The 14,490-nt window shown below is 39.6% G+C and overlaps 1 protein-coding gene across 1 annotated transcript in view; it reads right to left on the bottom strand.

Annotated features, from left to right (window-relative positions):
• LOC117300042 (phosphatidylinositol 5-phosphate 4-kinase type-2 beta-like) overlaps positions 1-14,490 on the bottom strand; it is a 45,254-nt gene extending 30,764 nt beyond the window's left edge. The window contains exons 1-2 of the mRNA XM_033783709.1: positions 14,211-14,490; positions 10,384-10,481 (exon numbers count right to left, since the gene is read on the bottom strand). Of these exons, the coding sequence (XP_033639600.1) occupies positions 10,384-10,481; positions 14,211-14,333 (221 nt within the window). The 5' untranslated portion in view covers positions 14,334-14,490. The remainder of the gene's footprint in view (positions 1-10,383; positions 10,482-14,210) is intronic.

Here is a 14,490-nt window from a genome sequence, read left to right as displayed (position 1 = left end):
ATGTGTTCATCTGATGAGGCGTTCGTTCAGGTCACTTGTCTCAGAGCAGGACCCGTCGACTGATTGCTCCCACTTGTCACTATGGATCTAGAACTTGATCGTGTCAACGAGCAAATTACATGCACAATATATCAGTGGCACGTATATGTAATGCTGAAGCTGCTTGTGGAGTAATATAATTATACAGGCACTGTAGGAAGACCTAGTACATGAACAACACAAGCTGTTTGAATTTAAAGGAACACGTTGCCTTGGATCGGTCGAGTTGGCCTTTGAAAAGCGTTTGTTACAAAATGCATATGGGTAGACAGGTGTTGTAAAAGTAGAATACAATGATCCACACAAACATGCCTCGAAAATGCACGGTTTTCCTTTTTACCTCGTCGACTAACACGGTTGGCCATTTATGGGAGTCAAATTTTTGACTCCCATAAATGGCCGACTGTATTGGTTCGCAGAGTAAAAGGAAAACCACGCAATTTCGAGGCATGTTTGTGTGGATCATTGTATTCTACTTTAAAAGATCTTTCTATCCAATGCATTTTATAACAAACGGTTACAAACACTTTTTATTGACCAACTCTTCCGATCCAAGGCACCGTGTTCCTTTAAGCACACATAGTACATGTTCATTATTAGAACATGTGTGCATGATGTGTGCTTACGAAGTACATAGACCTACATGTACAATGTAGCCTATTAGTGTGTCCTTTTTCTACCATTCTATCATTTTGTGAGTCTACATGTAATTTTATACCGCTTTCACAAACATGCTGAGCAGACACAGGTTATATAATATATTACATTGTTTTGGGATGACAAATGTTAATTTAGTATGATATAATTTGCACATACTTTTTCCAGCATCACAACTACAATGCATACATTGGTTCCAGATATATTTAATTTTATAAAAACAAATTCCTCATGTCTTGGCCCTAACCAACAAACCCCATTGAAAGTCAAATATTGTATAGCAACACACGCGCAAGACAGGCAATTCCATATGGAACGTGAAATACCCAATAAATTTTAACCCCTTGGAATGAAGATCTATGTAGTCAAATTAACCCGTGAAAATTTCAATTCAAAAGGTGGTTGCGATTTTAAGATATTGCTGAAAATCTGGAGCACTTTAATGTCCAGGCTTAAAGGCAGTGGACACTATTGGTAATTAATCAAAATAATTATCAGCATAAAACCTCACTTGGTAACGAGTAATGGGGAGAGGTTGATAGTATAACACATTGTGAGAAACGGCTCCCTCTGAAGTAACGTAGTTTTCGAGAAAGAAGTAATTTTCCACAAATTTGATTTCGAGACCTCAAGTTTAGAATTTGAGGTCTCAAAATCAAGCATCTAAACGCACTCAACTTCATGTGACAAGGGTGTTTTTTCTTTCATTAATATCTCCCAACTTCGACGACTGATTGAGCCCAAATTTTCACAGGTTTGTTATTTTATGCATATGTTGAGATACACCAACTGTGAAGGCTAGTCTTTGACAATTACCAATAGTGTCCACTGCCTTTAAAGAATAATCCGAAATTGGATTACACGATCTGAGAAATGTTTTGTAACCCCTTCTCAACATGTTATACAGCGTCAACAGCTGTACAGTGCTTCTATAACAAAGTAAGATTTCATAGTCGTTAATTTTTGGACTAATTACCAAAGGATACCCTCGCTTTGAAATGAAAGACTGCATTATAACATCCAGTTTGTTCTGTTTCCGCTAATTAGCCAAATCCGTAAGATGATTAGAGACTTCTTTCTCTGGTACCAGATCTGTAGTCTCAATTAACAAAAAAGCTTCAAATTTTCGGAGTAATTACTAAAAGCACATCCCTCCCCTTTAACGATGTGCAGAAGAAATATTTGATTAAGAGATTCTTTCCCGGACTCCACAATGACTTTGGCCCCCGGTAATATAAACGGCAAACAGCAATTCCGTATTAAGCTCCACATCAATAACTGTGATTATAATATGCACACAGGTGTCCCATTACCTGTTATGAAGAGCGGGTGTGTACACATTAACAAGATACCAAGGCATGAACATTTTTCGATAGGAGCATCGTCGACCAGTTCCCTATTAATTTTGTCCCACCTTCATGGCCCCAAGTGCAATATTGGTAACAATCATCGTGGTCCGTTGTTATCGATATGCCATCCCAGATACATTTACCAGCGCGTACATGCCCTAAGATGATTGCCGACGCCTTGTGCCAAAATTATAAAGTGTCGCGTGAGGATGGACGGTTGCGGATCAGCGCACGCATTAAAAAACCATCTCCGCGGCAGCAAGTTCCGACCAAGCGGATCCAGAACTTGGGGGCCTGCAATCTTTTCTGATCAAACTTGCGCAAGTGTGTGCAGGATACAGTGTCCCACCGTCAATAGTGGAGAATTTGCATCAAAAAAACATCTCTGTTACAGCAAGTTCCAACCGAGCGGATCCAGAACTTGGGGACCTGCCATCTTTTTCTGATCGTACATAAATGCAACTGTGTGCCAGATACGGTGTACCACCATCAATAGTGGAGAATTTGCCAATGATCTGACCATAGAGCTACATTTTGTATGTATCAGGACTTGATACTCTACCTCCATGATATCACTATGGAGCTATGATTTCCAAAGTGCTCAGATTCAAGTTACGTTCACCCATGGGAGCACAGATGGCTGCCTGCCTACATTACATGTTGTGTGACTAGTTTTTTATTCACCCGATCCAAATTCGTAACAGTACATGTAGATAGATAGTTACCGGTAGATAATATATTTAATTCAACGTTGCCATGATTAAAGGCACTGGATACATATTGGTAACAGTCAAAGACCAGTATTCTCACTTGGTGTATCCCAACATACAGTATGCATAAAATAACAAACCTGTACAAATTTGGACTCAATTGGTTGAAAGCGAAAGAAAAAAAAAAAAGAAGCCCTTATTCAGATGCATTTAGGCTTTAGGCCAAGGAAATCTTTTATTATACGAGTAAGAAATTACCACTATCAACAGCCTGTCTCCCATGCTCCTTACCAACAAGTAATTTTTCATGCTAACAAAAATTTTGAGTAAATACCAATAGTGTCCAGTGCCTTTGACCGACAACAGAAAGCAATTCTCGGAATTCAAAAATCATTTGAGCTGTTCTCAATGTCAAGTCATGAGGTTGAGACTTTGCCAGCAGACAGCTCTAATTACATCACTTCAGCTAATGTTTAAAATCTCATTCATGGAGAAACAGTACTGGGGAGATGATCTCTAGACTTGTCTCGCGCATTTTTTTTGTCTATAAAATTAAATTTTGTTACCAATTGCAAAAATTCAGCGGACGATTAGCGCTTTCTGACGCTGATACCAGGGCCCCTATTTCATAGCGTTGCTTAACGGTAAGCAAATTTACGTGCTAGCCGAAAAATTTGCCACAGGCTAGTAAAAAAATTGGGCGACCATATTGCGCATTTACCATGAATTTGCATTGTGACGTCAGTTATTTTCGTGTGGTAAGCACTTGAAGGTTAGCATGCCTTTTCGTGTGCCAACGGTTAAAAGCAGCGCTATGAAATGGAAATTGCACAGTTAGCACAAAATCTGCTGCTAAGCAGCGCTATGAAACTGGACCAAGAACTGTAGTCTCAACTATATGTCATAAATTTGTTGATTAAAGGTATGCCCCGAATTGTTTTTGCCAACCAAGCAGTTGCTGGCAGTGTAAGCACTTCATGTAATCCACCATACAGTACATGTATGCATTAAACTGACAATGATCGGCCATCTGGGTGGGTCACAAGAAAATAGTGAAAAACTGAAAACATATTTTACATGACATTGATAAAAAAAAATGTATAAAACGCTCACTGAGCATTAACTCCAAACGGGAAATTAGTTTCATTTATTTCTCATCAAGTACAAACATGTATGACATTTTTTCAAACTGAAATATTTCAAGTAAAGGGATGTTTTCTACTATCATCATCATTAGACCGTATAAGTTTTATGTAAATCTGTAATCTTATACATGTACAAGTTATTTTTCTTCTTAGCAAATATTCCTTTAACGAAGGACTGCAAACATACAGAGCCTTGTTCTCTGTCAACTAAAATATTGCAAAAATTCAGCCGACGATTAGAGATTTCTGACGCTGATACCTCAGCAGTAGTCTCTACTATAATATGTCATACATAAAGTTTTTTCTTTAAATGCCCAGGGTAAGAAATTTATGAGAATTCCTGAGCAGCGGATAAAAATGTCATTCGTCATACAGTAGCATGTACATGAAACATGATTCATGTATGTACGATGAACAGTATGTACGTGCGGCTGGGTGTCTCAAATTTGACAGTAAAATTGTACACAACAAGTACATTGTTGTACATTACATATTATTCTTAGCACGCAGTATTTCACTTTAAGATCAAAAGAAAATGTCTTTTTTAGTCCGAACAATTTGGTACAGAGTGACATGTACGGAACAGAAGAGGAAAATGTACAATTGAGGCCACACTGTTTATCTTCCCATCAAGGGAATTCCGCAACTTCCCAAATTTCACAAAAATCACCAGGAGAACATTATTGCTCCAGATTGCACCCATAGGCCTTCTAGAACCAAAATAAACATCAAACATGTAGAAAACGTTTCAAAGACCTTGTTTCAATTCAGCATGCTTTGTCCAAATATCAAAATATTCTGGAGAACCTGCCCCTGGACGTGTACATGTACATTAGGATGCATCCATGAAATTTAATGTTTGAAATCGACTTTAATGTGCACTGCAAAATCCTGATGACTGTTCCACATTACACATTAGTCATGTCAGGGCAGCCAGCCCACAAAACGTATCATGACTTTGGAGGAGGGGCCTGGGTGACGACTGTGTAAACCAATTTCATCTTGGAATGTAAGGCTGGAATTGCATGATGAACTTGGAATCTATACAGGTTATAATGGCATACATTCTGTTGTCCCTGGCCTAAGTGTTCCTGGTTTTGTGTTCCTGGACTTGGTGTTCCTGGACTTGGTGTTCCTGGACTTGATGTTCCTGGCTTTAGTGTTCCTGCTGACCTTGACTGTTCCATGCTGTAGTCTTCCTGGCCTTAGTGTTCCTGCTGGCCTTGGTATTCCTGGCCTTAGTAGTCCATGCCTTCGTGTTCCTAGCCTTGGTGTGCCTGGCATTGGTGTTCCATGCCTTGGTGTTCCTAGCCTTGGTGTGCCTGGCATTGGTGTTCCTTGCCTTGGTGTTCCATGCCTTCGTGTTCCTAGCCTTGGTGTGCCTGGCATTGGTGTTCCTTGCCTTGGTGTTCCATGCCTTGGTGTTCCTGGCGTTGGTGTGCCTGGCATCGGTGTTCCTTGCGTTGGTGTTCCTGGCCTTGATGTTACTGGCCTTGATGTTCCTGGCCTTGATGTTCCTGGCCTTGGTGTTCCTGGCCTTGATGTTCCTTGTCTTGGTGTTCCTAGCCTTGATGTTCCTGATCTTGGTGTTCCTGGCCTAAATGTTCCTTGTCCTGGTGTTCTTAGCCTTGATGTTCCTGATCTTGGTGTTCCTGGGGCCGATTTCACTAACGGCTATGTTTGCGATCATCACTAACACACTTCCACTAACCTCAAATCCATCGCAATTGCGATGTCGCTAATTCTGCGTTTCACTAAAGTCATGGCAATTGCGATGACGTTAAAAGGGAAATAAAGTTTTTGTACGAGGCTAAAAGTAGTGACCTTTGACATCCCGCAACAAAATCGTCGGTCGTCGCTCGAAATGAAATGGCATTGTGCACAATGTTTAGGCACTCATTTACAAAGGGTTAAAGCATTTATAGGCCTATGGCCTCTATTATAATTTTAGATTTTAATAAACAGTTTTCGTAAATCTGTTGTAACGGCGGGATTGATGAAAATTCTGACATCTCTGTCTAATAATACCATGGAGGAAGAAATAATACTAAGCTTCACACTGTCAATTTGCCAATACATTCTAAAAATGATGGTTAAAATAATCGAACCCATATAGTATCTCCTTTTTACCGTTATTAAGGGGCTCTTTGCTGCAGTTGCGTCGCTGATAGTTGTCATCGGCAATCTGAGTCTATCAGGTAAAAGACAGCAAGACTAAAATAATGTAGCGCCACTCATTTTACTCTAAATCACGGACAATTTATACGTCAAAACGTACACAGCTATAACTATAAGCACATAATGGCGCAATGTATCATAAGTTTGCGATGAACTTTTACTTTGCGACCACTAACATGTCATCGCAAGATTGTCATCGCTAAATAAAACTTTGCGACAAGTATATTCATCGTTAAGTTTTAGTGAAATCGTCGGCTAAAAATCAATCGCTAAGTTGCGATGGATTTTAGATTTAGCGATCGATTTTGGCGCTTGCGATGACCAAAACGCGTTAGTGAAATCGACCCCTGGCCCAAGTGTTCCTGGCCTTGATGTTTCTGGCCTTGGTGTTCCTGGCTTTGGCGTTCCGTGGCCTTTGTGTTCCTGGCTTTGGTATTTGTAGCCTTGGTGTTCCAGGCTGTGGTAATCCTGTCCTTTGTGTTTCCAGTTTTGGTGTTCCTGGCCCTAGCCACCCTGGCCGCCCTGGCCTGGATCTAAATTAATGCATTTAGCTGCTTTAAAGCCAAAATTAATGCTTAAAATTTTCTTCTCAGCAAAAAGATGCAGGATACCAGTCACAAATTATACAAGTGGCATGCTATTTTGGCTGGTAACCTTATTCTTATTTGCATAATTTGTTTTTGTGCTTTTTGCGCTTAAAAGCAACTCTATGAAATTGGGACGATTAACTCATCCTCCTTTGCAAATGCAAAGGGATGCACACTGCCGACGACATAATTGACAACTGCCACCACACCTACATGTACTCCCCCCAAAGGGCTGACTTGGAAGTTCACTTCCTGGATTTACCATCGAGAAGATAGCCGACAAATGGCTGCCCCGATAATGATCATGATCAATAACTCCAAACAAGAAAAGCTGTTCAATTTGTAGTTACATCATGGTTACATACACACGTGCACCCGTTTTCAGTTTCAAGTGTTGTAGACGGTTAAAATTGCTTCCTGCTTCTTGCAGGAAATCAACCCAGTTTTGCAGCGAGCACAATAACATTGAAGTGTACGCTGTTCTTATTGAGAAGTAGGGGTTGGTTGTAACAGCTCCAGGTGCTAGCTGTTGACACATTGATTGGTGTTATTCAATTAGGCGTGCGAAGTGGACACTAGACTGCTGCTCCTGAGTTGTAGGCTAAGCAGCTGCCCCGGGCTGCGAGAGAGATGCTCTGAATGTACTATGAGAGACATTCTCAAGACATTAGTAATAACATTCAATATATAATGCATTGTACGTAATATTTACATTCAGAGAGAATAAGTGCAATATTTATGTACAATGTGAATGTAAAGCGCATTGATATGTTATTGTTAAATGGGCTATTACATGTATGTAGATTAAGACTTGATAAATTGCAAAACAATACATTGTAAGCCAATTGTTTTGTTTGCAAGCCATTCATGAGATAGATTTGGACAATGTGTGGTACAATAACTTGCTTGGTCAAACAATGAATATGTGAGCATTCTCAAAATATATTATTCCCATTTTATCAGTCATTAGTTGAGAAGTGGTGTTTACTAGCCCATAGTAGTTTTACAAGAAAATTACAGTATACATGTACATGTATGTTATAATGTACCAGCTATGTAGTCTTGGTGCAAGACGCTGTTGTACACACTCAACTATCGCATACTTGCTCCACATGCCTTGCACCAAGACTAGTGTTAAGGATGAGCCCTAATCAGCATATTTTATGGGAAGGGCAAATAGAACATAAGCACATGAAATCATTTGAGTATTGAGTAGAACGGCATCATTGGGAGATCAAAAGGTTGTTCATTGGCCAATCCTGTGTGACGCGCATCAAAAGGAGGTTGTTCATTGGCCAATCCTGTGTGACACGCATACGCATTGGCGCGTTTTCCATTGTTCCATCATCAGATTACTTCTAAGGAAAAGGCGGTTTGGTGACGTCATGCATTTAGGTCTGTCTCTGAATAAATGGGTAGAGCACGACTTCGCCCATCTTTAAGTTGGGAGGGTAGTGCATACTGCTTCTTACAGACCGAGCAAGAGGATAACCCTGTTTCAGCCCCATGAGTACATGTAGGTGGCAACAAGCCCCTTGTGACATTTGATTTGCGTTTGACAGCCCAAATTGGCTAAATGTAGCCCGCATCTTCAAGTGGCACTCTGGCCTTATTCGCGCGTATCGCGTGATGTTGTACAACTGTTTCAGCCGTTGCTCTCGACCAATAAGAATGAAGAAACTGTCTTATAAGAACAGGTGCAAGCGCGCGTGTCACGCCCATGTTTCAACACTTTTTACTGGTGTTATATCATCCGTTCAAACAACACCTCGTGATGCCCTCTCGACCACTCAGAATGGATAAACTGTCTTAGGTATTTATGAATATAAAATACAAGCCCAACAGTCTTGTGGGTTTTACACTGGAATCACACTGAGGCCACGGTCTCCATTGCCCTGGTCTTGGCTTTTTGTGCCCCTTCAATATGTTCCCATGGACTTTTAAGATTTTCCAATGGAAGTGCCCAGCAAAGTAAAAATGGCCTTGCCCTTTCAAAGATGAAATAACAGGTCTGTGGGTACCCCAAAACTCAAGTTTTTTTCATTTAAAACCTCTCTACAATTTATGCTTCTTTCCTTGGTTCATGATTGACAAAACTGGGTTAACACCTGAAATACAATTCATATAATCGTGGTTTTGTGGATGAGCAACAGATGCATGTATCTATGTAAGTGATACATTTTTTGGGGCGGTAATGAAATCATGCTACATGGCAAACAGACTAGATTACAAACACATCCAAATTAAACAATTCTGGTGTGGCTGTCTAGACCAGATATTCCGAGAAAATTTTTCTGAGATCATAATTTAAGTTGTCTGTCCAGGTTTGGTTGTGATAAATAATGCCTACATATATTGAACAAGCACACACATTCCAAATACTCATTTATTTATAAACATAATAAAAAATCACTAAACACTGTTTTGATTTAGTAAGAAAAAGGAATTAAAAAGAGGAGGGTCTTTTACCAGGGGTTACATTTTCATAGATTGTTGCTTTTGTTTAGTACAGTGTAGTGTAGTCTTTTTGGGTCTGTGTTACAAGGGGAAGGGGGGTCATTGTTCTCCCTTAGAGGAGGGGAAATTACAAATTAAATTTTGTGATACTCTTTTTCCAATCTAGGTAAAGTTCTCATTTGAGTGAAGACAACAGGATCTGCACCCTAAAGCCCAGTTCATACTTCATGCGAATGTGAATGCAACGCAAATTTGACGTGAATTTGACGTCACAACTCGATATTCGCAGCGATATTCGCAAGAGATTTGAGCACAACTGAACTGCTGCGAATTATTTGTTGCGAATATGTGACGCCAACATTCGTATCGCGTTTGCAAGAAGCATGAACCAGGCTGTAATAGTGTAAATCGCATTAATATTAATACCCTTCCATTGCAAAATTTTAAAACATCAAACACACCAATATTTAATCAAAACAACCTTGAATTTGACCTTTTGATCCATTTAGTTGTTGGAATCCAATGATGTCATGTTTCAATTTTTGCTCTAAAAAAGTCAGTTGAGACCCATTTTTTTCTCAGAATGATGCTATAAGATATTTTGGATAATCATTGACAAACATTACAACTGTAAAGCCCGGTTCATACTTCCTGTGAATGCGAATGCGAAGTGAATTTGACATCACACTCTCCTTTCGCAGCGATTATTCGCAAGGGAGTAGAGCAGAGCTCAACTGCTGCGAATTGTTCGCTGCGAATGTGTGACGTCAAGATTCGCTTCGCATTCGCATTCGCATTCGCATTCGCAGGAAGTATGAACCGGGCTTAAGAGTATCAAAAACAATGGCAATTTGCACCGTTTGAACGTGAGATTAGTGACTGGTAATTATTCCCCATATCACATGATGTACACTCTGTCTATTGGGAAATGAGTACATCACAAAATCAAATTGGTCATATCCCTTCCTCTCTAACAGTGGTCTGCTGGCCACATGCTAGTTAAATCGCCCAAGGACCAGTTAAAAAGTGGTCCAGATGGCTAGTTCAGTGTATGGAACTCATCCCCCTTTAATTAAAGGGGTGCGTTTTGGTACTGTTTCGTTTGAAATGGCCATTTAATATAATAACTGGCCAATGAACGAAACAGTTGTTGGTTAGGACTGCCAAAACACACCCCTGGACACACCCACTGGGGCTCCGCACTAGGTCCCACTGGGTAGTCACTGGGAAAGTTAAAGGGGCAGACCCCGGGATTACTTACTTGTTATACAGGTGATTGTCTACTTTCATCTTGCTGTAGGCTTTGAAGTCATCCGGTAGCAGCATGACTGGGATGGTCACATGGCTTAATTCATTACTCTGCAAAGAAATAAAATCACAAAATATTTTAAATTTACCACTTTGCATTTTCTCAAATTTTTTAGGCAGGATGCAAAATAAGAAAATGTGTCCTGAAGCCAATCCATTAAGCTCCGCCCTTTAGACCGTAAACTTCAACAGTCCTCCCTCCGAAAATGAACTGGAGAATTTAGGTGATTTGTGGGAAAATGAGGTAGGTTTATACCGTAGGTCCTACTGGGTGCACTGGTTGAATTTGGCGGGTTGAGGCAGCATTATTCACACCACACAACATGTACAGTATAGCTCAGCTTTAAAGGAACACGTTACCTTGGATCGGACGAGTTGGTCTATAAAAAAGCGTTAATAACCATTTGTTATAAAATGCATGGTTGGAAAGATGTTTTAAAAGTAGAATACAATGATCCACACAAGTTTGCCTCGAAATTGCGTGGTTTTCCTTTTACTGTGCGAACTAACACGGTTGGCCATTTATGGGAGTCCAAAATTTGACTCCCATAAATGGCCGACTGTGTTAGTCGACGAGGTAAAAGGAAAACCGTACAATTTCGAGGCATGTTTGTGTGGATCATTGTATTCTACTTTTACAGCATCTTTCTACCTATATACATTTTATAACAAACGCTTTTCAAAGACCAACTCGACCGATCTAAGGCAACGTGTTCCTTTAAACCATTATACACTTTCGGTAAACAGTATTGTCCAAGTCCCACACTTCGTGTATCACAACTTATATATAAAATAACAAACCTGTGAAAATGTAGGCTAAATCGGTCATCGGAGTCGGGAGAAAATAATGGGAAAACCCACTCTTGTTTCTGCACGTTTCGCCGTGTCATGACATGTGTTTAAAATAAATCCGTAATTCTTGCTATCGAGAATTTATATTGTTTTAATGTTTTCTCAAAAAGTAAAGCATTTCATGGAATATAATTTCAAAAGAAGTCTTTCACCATTACCTTCTGTCACCCTGTAAATTATTTGTAAATATGTAAAAATAAAATATAAAAAAATAAAAATTATGTACCGAAAGTGTATAATGGCTTCTGGTTGATTTTGGAGGGTTGAAGCGAGATCCATACATATATTTCCACTCAACCAGTTGTACGACTGACACAGTGGGGATCCATCACACTACATGTAATAGGTTGATTGTTGAAGATTCTAATCGATTTGATTATATGGAGGATTTGGGAAAGCTTCTTGATGGTCATCAATTTAAGGCATAGTGCTTGTGCTAGCAGTCACCTAAACAATCACAACTGGGAATGTTCCACAACATAACCATGATGTGCTTTTTTTGGTAGTCATTTGGATTGATTCATTTTGCATAATTGTGTAGAGTGCAGCACACTGCTCTATGACAGGCCTAGAACTATTACACAGAGGCCATGGCCTATGTTGCCCCTGGTCTTGGCCTTAGTGCCCCTTCACAAATTTCCAAACAGACTTTTTAAGATTTCCAAAAATCTAACAAGATCAGGGGTCGATTCCAAAAAGAAATAGAACTAGTCCTAATTAGGACTAGTTCTAAGAGATATTAAAAACGTAAGATTAGTCTTTACTTTTTGTGAAATCCAGCCTAGGTCAATGAGAGAGGGAAAAAATCATGAGAGATTTATTCACAAAACGCCAGACAAATGCAGTGGCAGGCTAGAAATAATTACATGCATGTAACAAAACAAACGTTAGAGCGAGGTACAAGGAAATCATTAGTGCTGTGTTGGTGCTCAGGATACAGATCTGTTTTACAGGATATACATCATTGATTGGAAGAAAATTCACTTCCCCAACACATCAAAGAAACCAAAATGGTTTATTTTACACGCTGCAAACTGCTTTTAAAACCAACCAAAAAGACCTAAGGTATGTCCTGATGTTTTAACCCTAGCACAGTCAGTCTACTAGTGCTAGGATCTCAAAACATCAGGGTCGGCCATTAACTATTTTTTGCATAGTCTATTTTTGACTGGGCTTGTACATGTATGTGTTATGTAATCTCTTACTATGTAGGTGCAGGGCTTTTTGTTATTGTGAAGCGACGAAAATAACTGGAACTGTCTGCGGTTTAAGTCTTCATTGTGGATGTGTTGAAATTTGTATTTTACTAATCCTGTACTTTGTTTTTAAAGGCAGTGTACACTATTGGTAATTACTCAAAATAATTATTAGCATAAAACCTTTCTTGGTGACAAGTATTACTTGTGAGAAACAGCTCCCTCTGAAGTGAAGTAGTTTTCGAGAAAGAAGTAATTTTCCACAAATTTGATTTTGAGACCTCAGATTTAGAACTTGAGGTCTCGAAATCAACCATCTAACCGCTGACAAATTCGTGTGACAAGGGTGTTTTCTTCTTTCATTATTATCTCCCAACTTTGATGACCAATTGAGCTCAAATTTTCACAGGTTTGTTATTTAATGCATATGTTGAGATACACCAAGTGAGAAGACTGGCCTTTGACAATTTCCAATAGTGTCCATTGTCTTTAAAGGAACACGTTGCCTTGGATCGGTCAAGTTGGTCTTTGAAAAGCTTTTGTAACCGATTTTATAAAATGCATAGGGTAGAAAGATGTTAAAGTAGAATACATGATCCACACAAACATGCTTTGAAATTGCACGGTTTTCCTTTTACCTAAGCGACTAACACGGTCGGCCATTAATGATTTACTCCCATAATATTATTATTTTTATTTTTAACATGAAAAGCAGAAGTTAGTACTATAGTACTGTAGTACATCCATACATTTATTTAGGCCCATTCAGGGGCCAACTTATTTATTTCAGTTTACAATTTACATGAACAGTCACCGTGGTCAAGTGGTTAGACTGCAGCCGACTGGCAATCACAAGGTTTGGGTGGCACGGTTGGCTTGTGCGTAAAGCGCTCGCCTCTCACCAAGGTGACCCCGGTTCGATTCCCGGCCAGGGCCATAAGTGAGTTGAGTTGTGCGTTGGTTCTCTGCTGTGCCACAAGGGTTTTCCAGACTATCCGGTTTTCCTCCCTCAGGAAAAAAATCAAACACTTTTGATCTTGGCTGTGCTCCGTGGTCATAATGGGTTGATGCGGCTGGCAGCTGAATGCGCCCTTGCATGCCTGCTTCTCGAACACGTTGTAGCCGCATCCTTCGCAATTCAGCTCTTAGCTGCGAGTATGGATGATTAGCCCCCCAAATTATTATATCATTATTATTATAGTTGTGGGTTCAAATCCCCCAGCTAACTGCTGATTTCACAATGACTAGAATAAATATTGTTGTCTAGTTAATGATTAAAATGAATCACATTTTTTTGATTTATGTAATTCATAATAATAGATGTTATTATTAAACCAATGTTTGTAAGAGAGAGATTGGCTGTTGTCAGCTTGGTGTTGATATCCCTTGTGGGAGTTTGCCGAGTTCCCATGATGGGAAGATCATTCAAACAAACAAACAAACAAACAAACAAACAAACAAACAAACAAACACACGGACATTGTCATTACTCATTATAATTACTCAATTTCACTGTCATTTGCATTTCTACCTCCATGTTTTGTAGTGTAACTTGCCATCCATGTTTTGTAAACAAGATATTTTGGTAAACACCCGGTCCAAATCATGCGTAAAATTACTTACTTCATTGAAATTACCAAAGACAAAAAGTCAATTATTTACAACCAGCAAAAGAGACCACATAAACAACAAGCACCTATCTGTTGAGTGTTGGTAATTTTGTCCTACTTACCGTACTGTTGATACCCCACATTAGCACACTCAGCAACGGCTCGCTAGCCCTGAAAAGCTTCACTTTCTGCGGGACATGTTTCAGGTGCTTTTTTCTCTTCGACTTTGGCACCAAAGCAGCCATTTTAAGATTTCAGGGCCTGGCCCCACGAGAAAATAAGTGGGGAAAACACTGTCAAAGTTGTGTGGACGAATTGCCGCTGGTTGTTTAGGAAATGAAGAAAAACACAGTTTTATTTGTAGAGGAGATAACGACTTCTTACTCACACACTGTCAAACGC

The sequence above is a fragment of the Asterias rubens genome, chromosome 15, assembly GCF_902459465.1.
Source record: "Asterias rubens chromosome 15, eAstRub1.3, whole genome shotgun sequence".
In the NCBI taxonomy this organism is placed as follows: domain Eukaryota; kingdom Metazoa; phylum Echinodermata; class Asteroidea; order Forcipulatida; family Asteriidae; genus Asterias; species Asterias rubens.
This window is presented reverse-complemented; position numbering and strand designations above follow the sequence as displayed.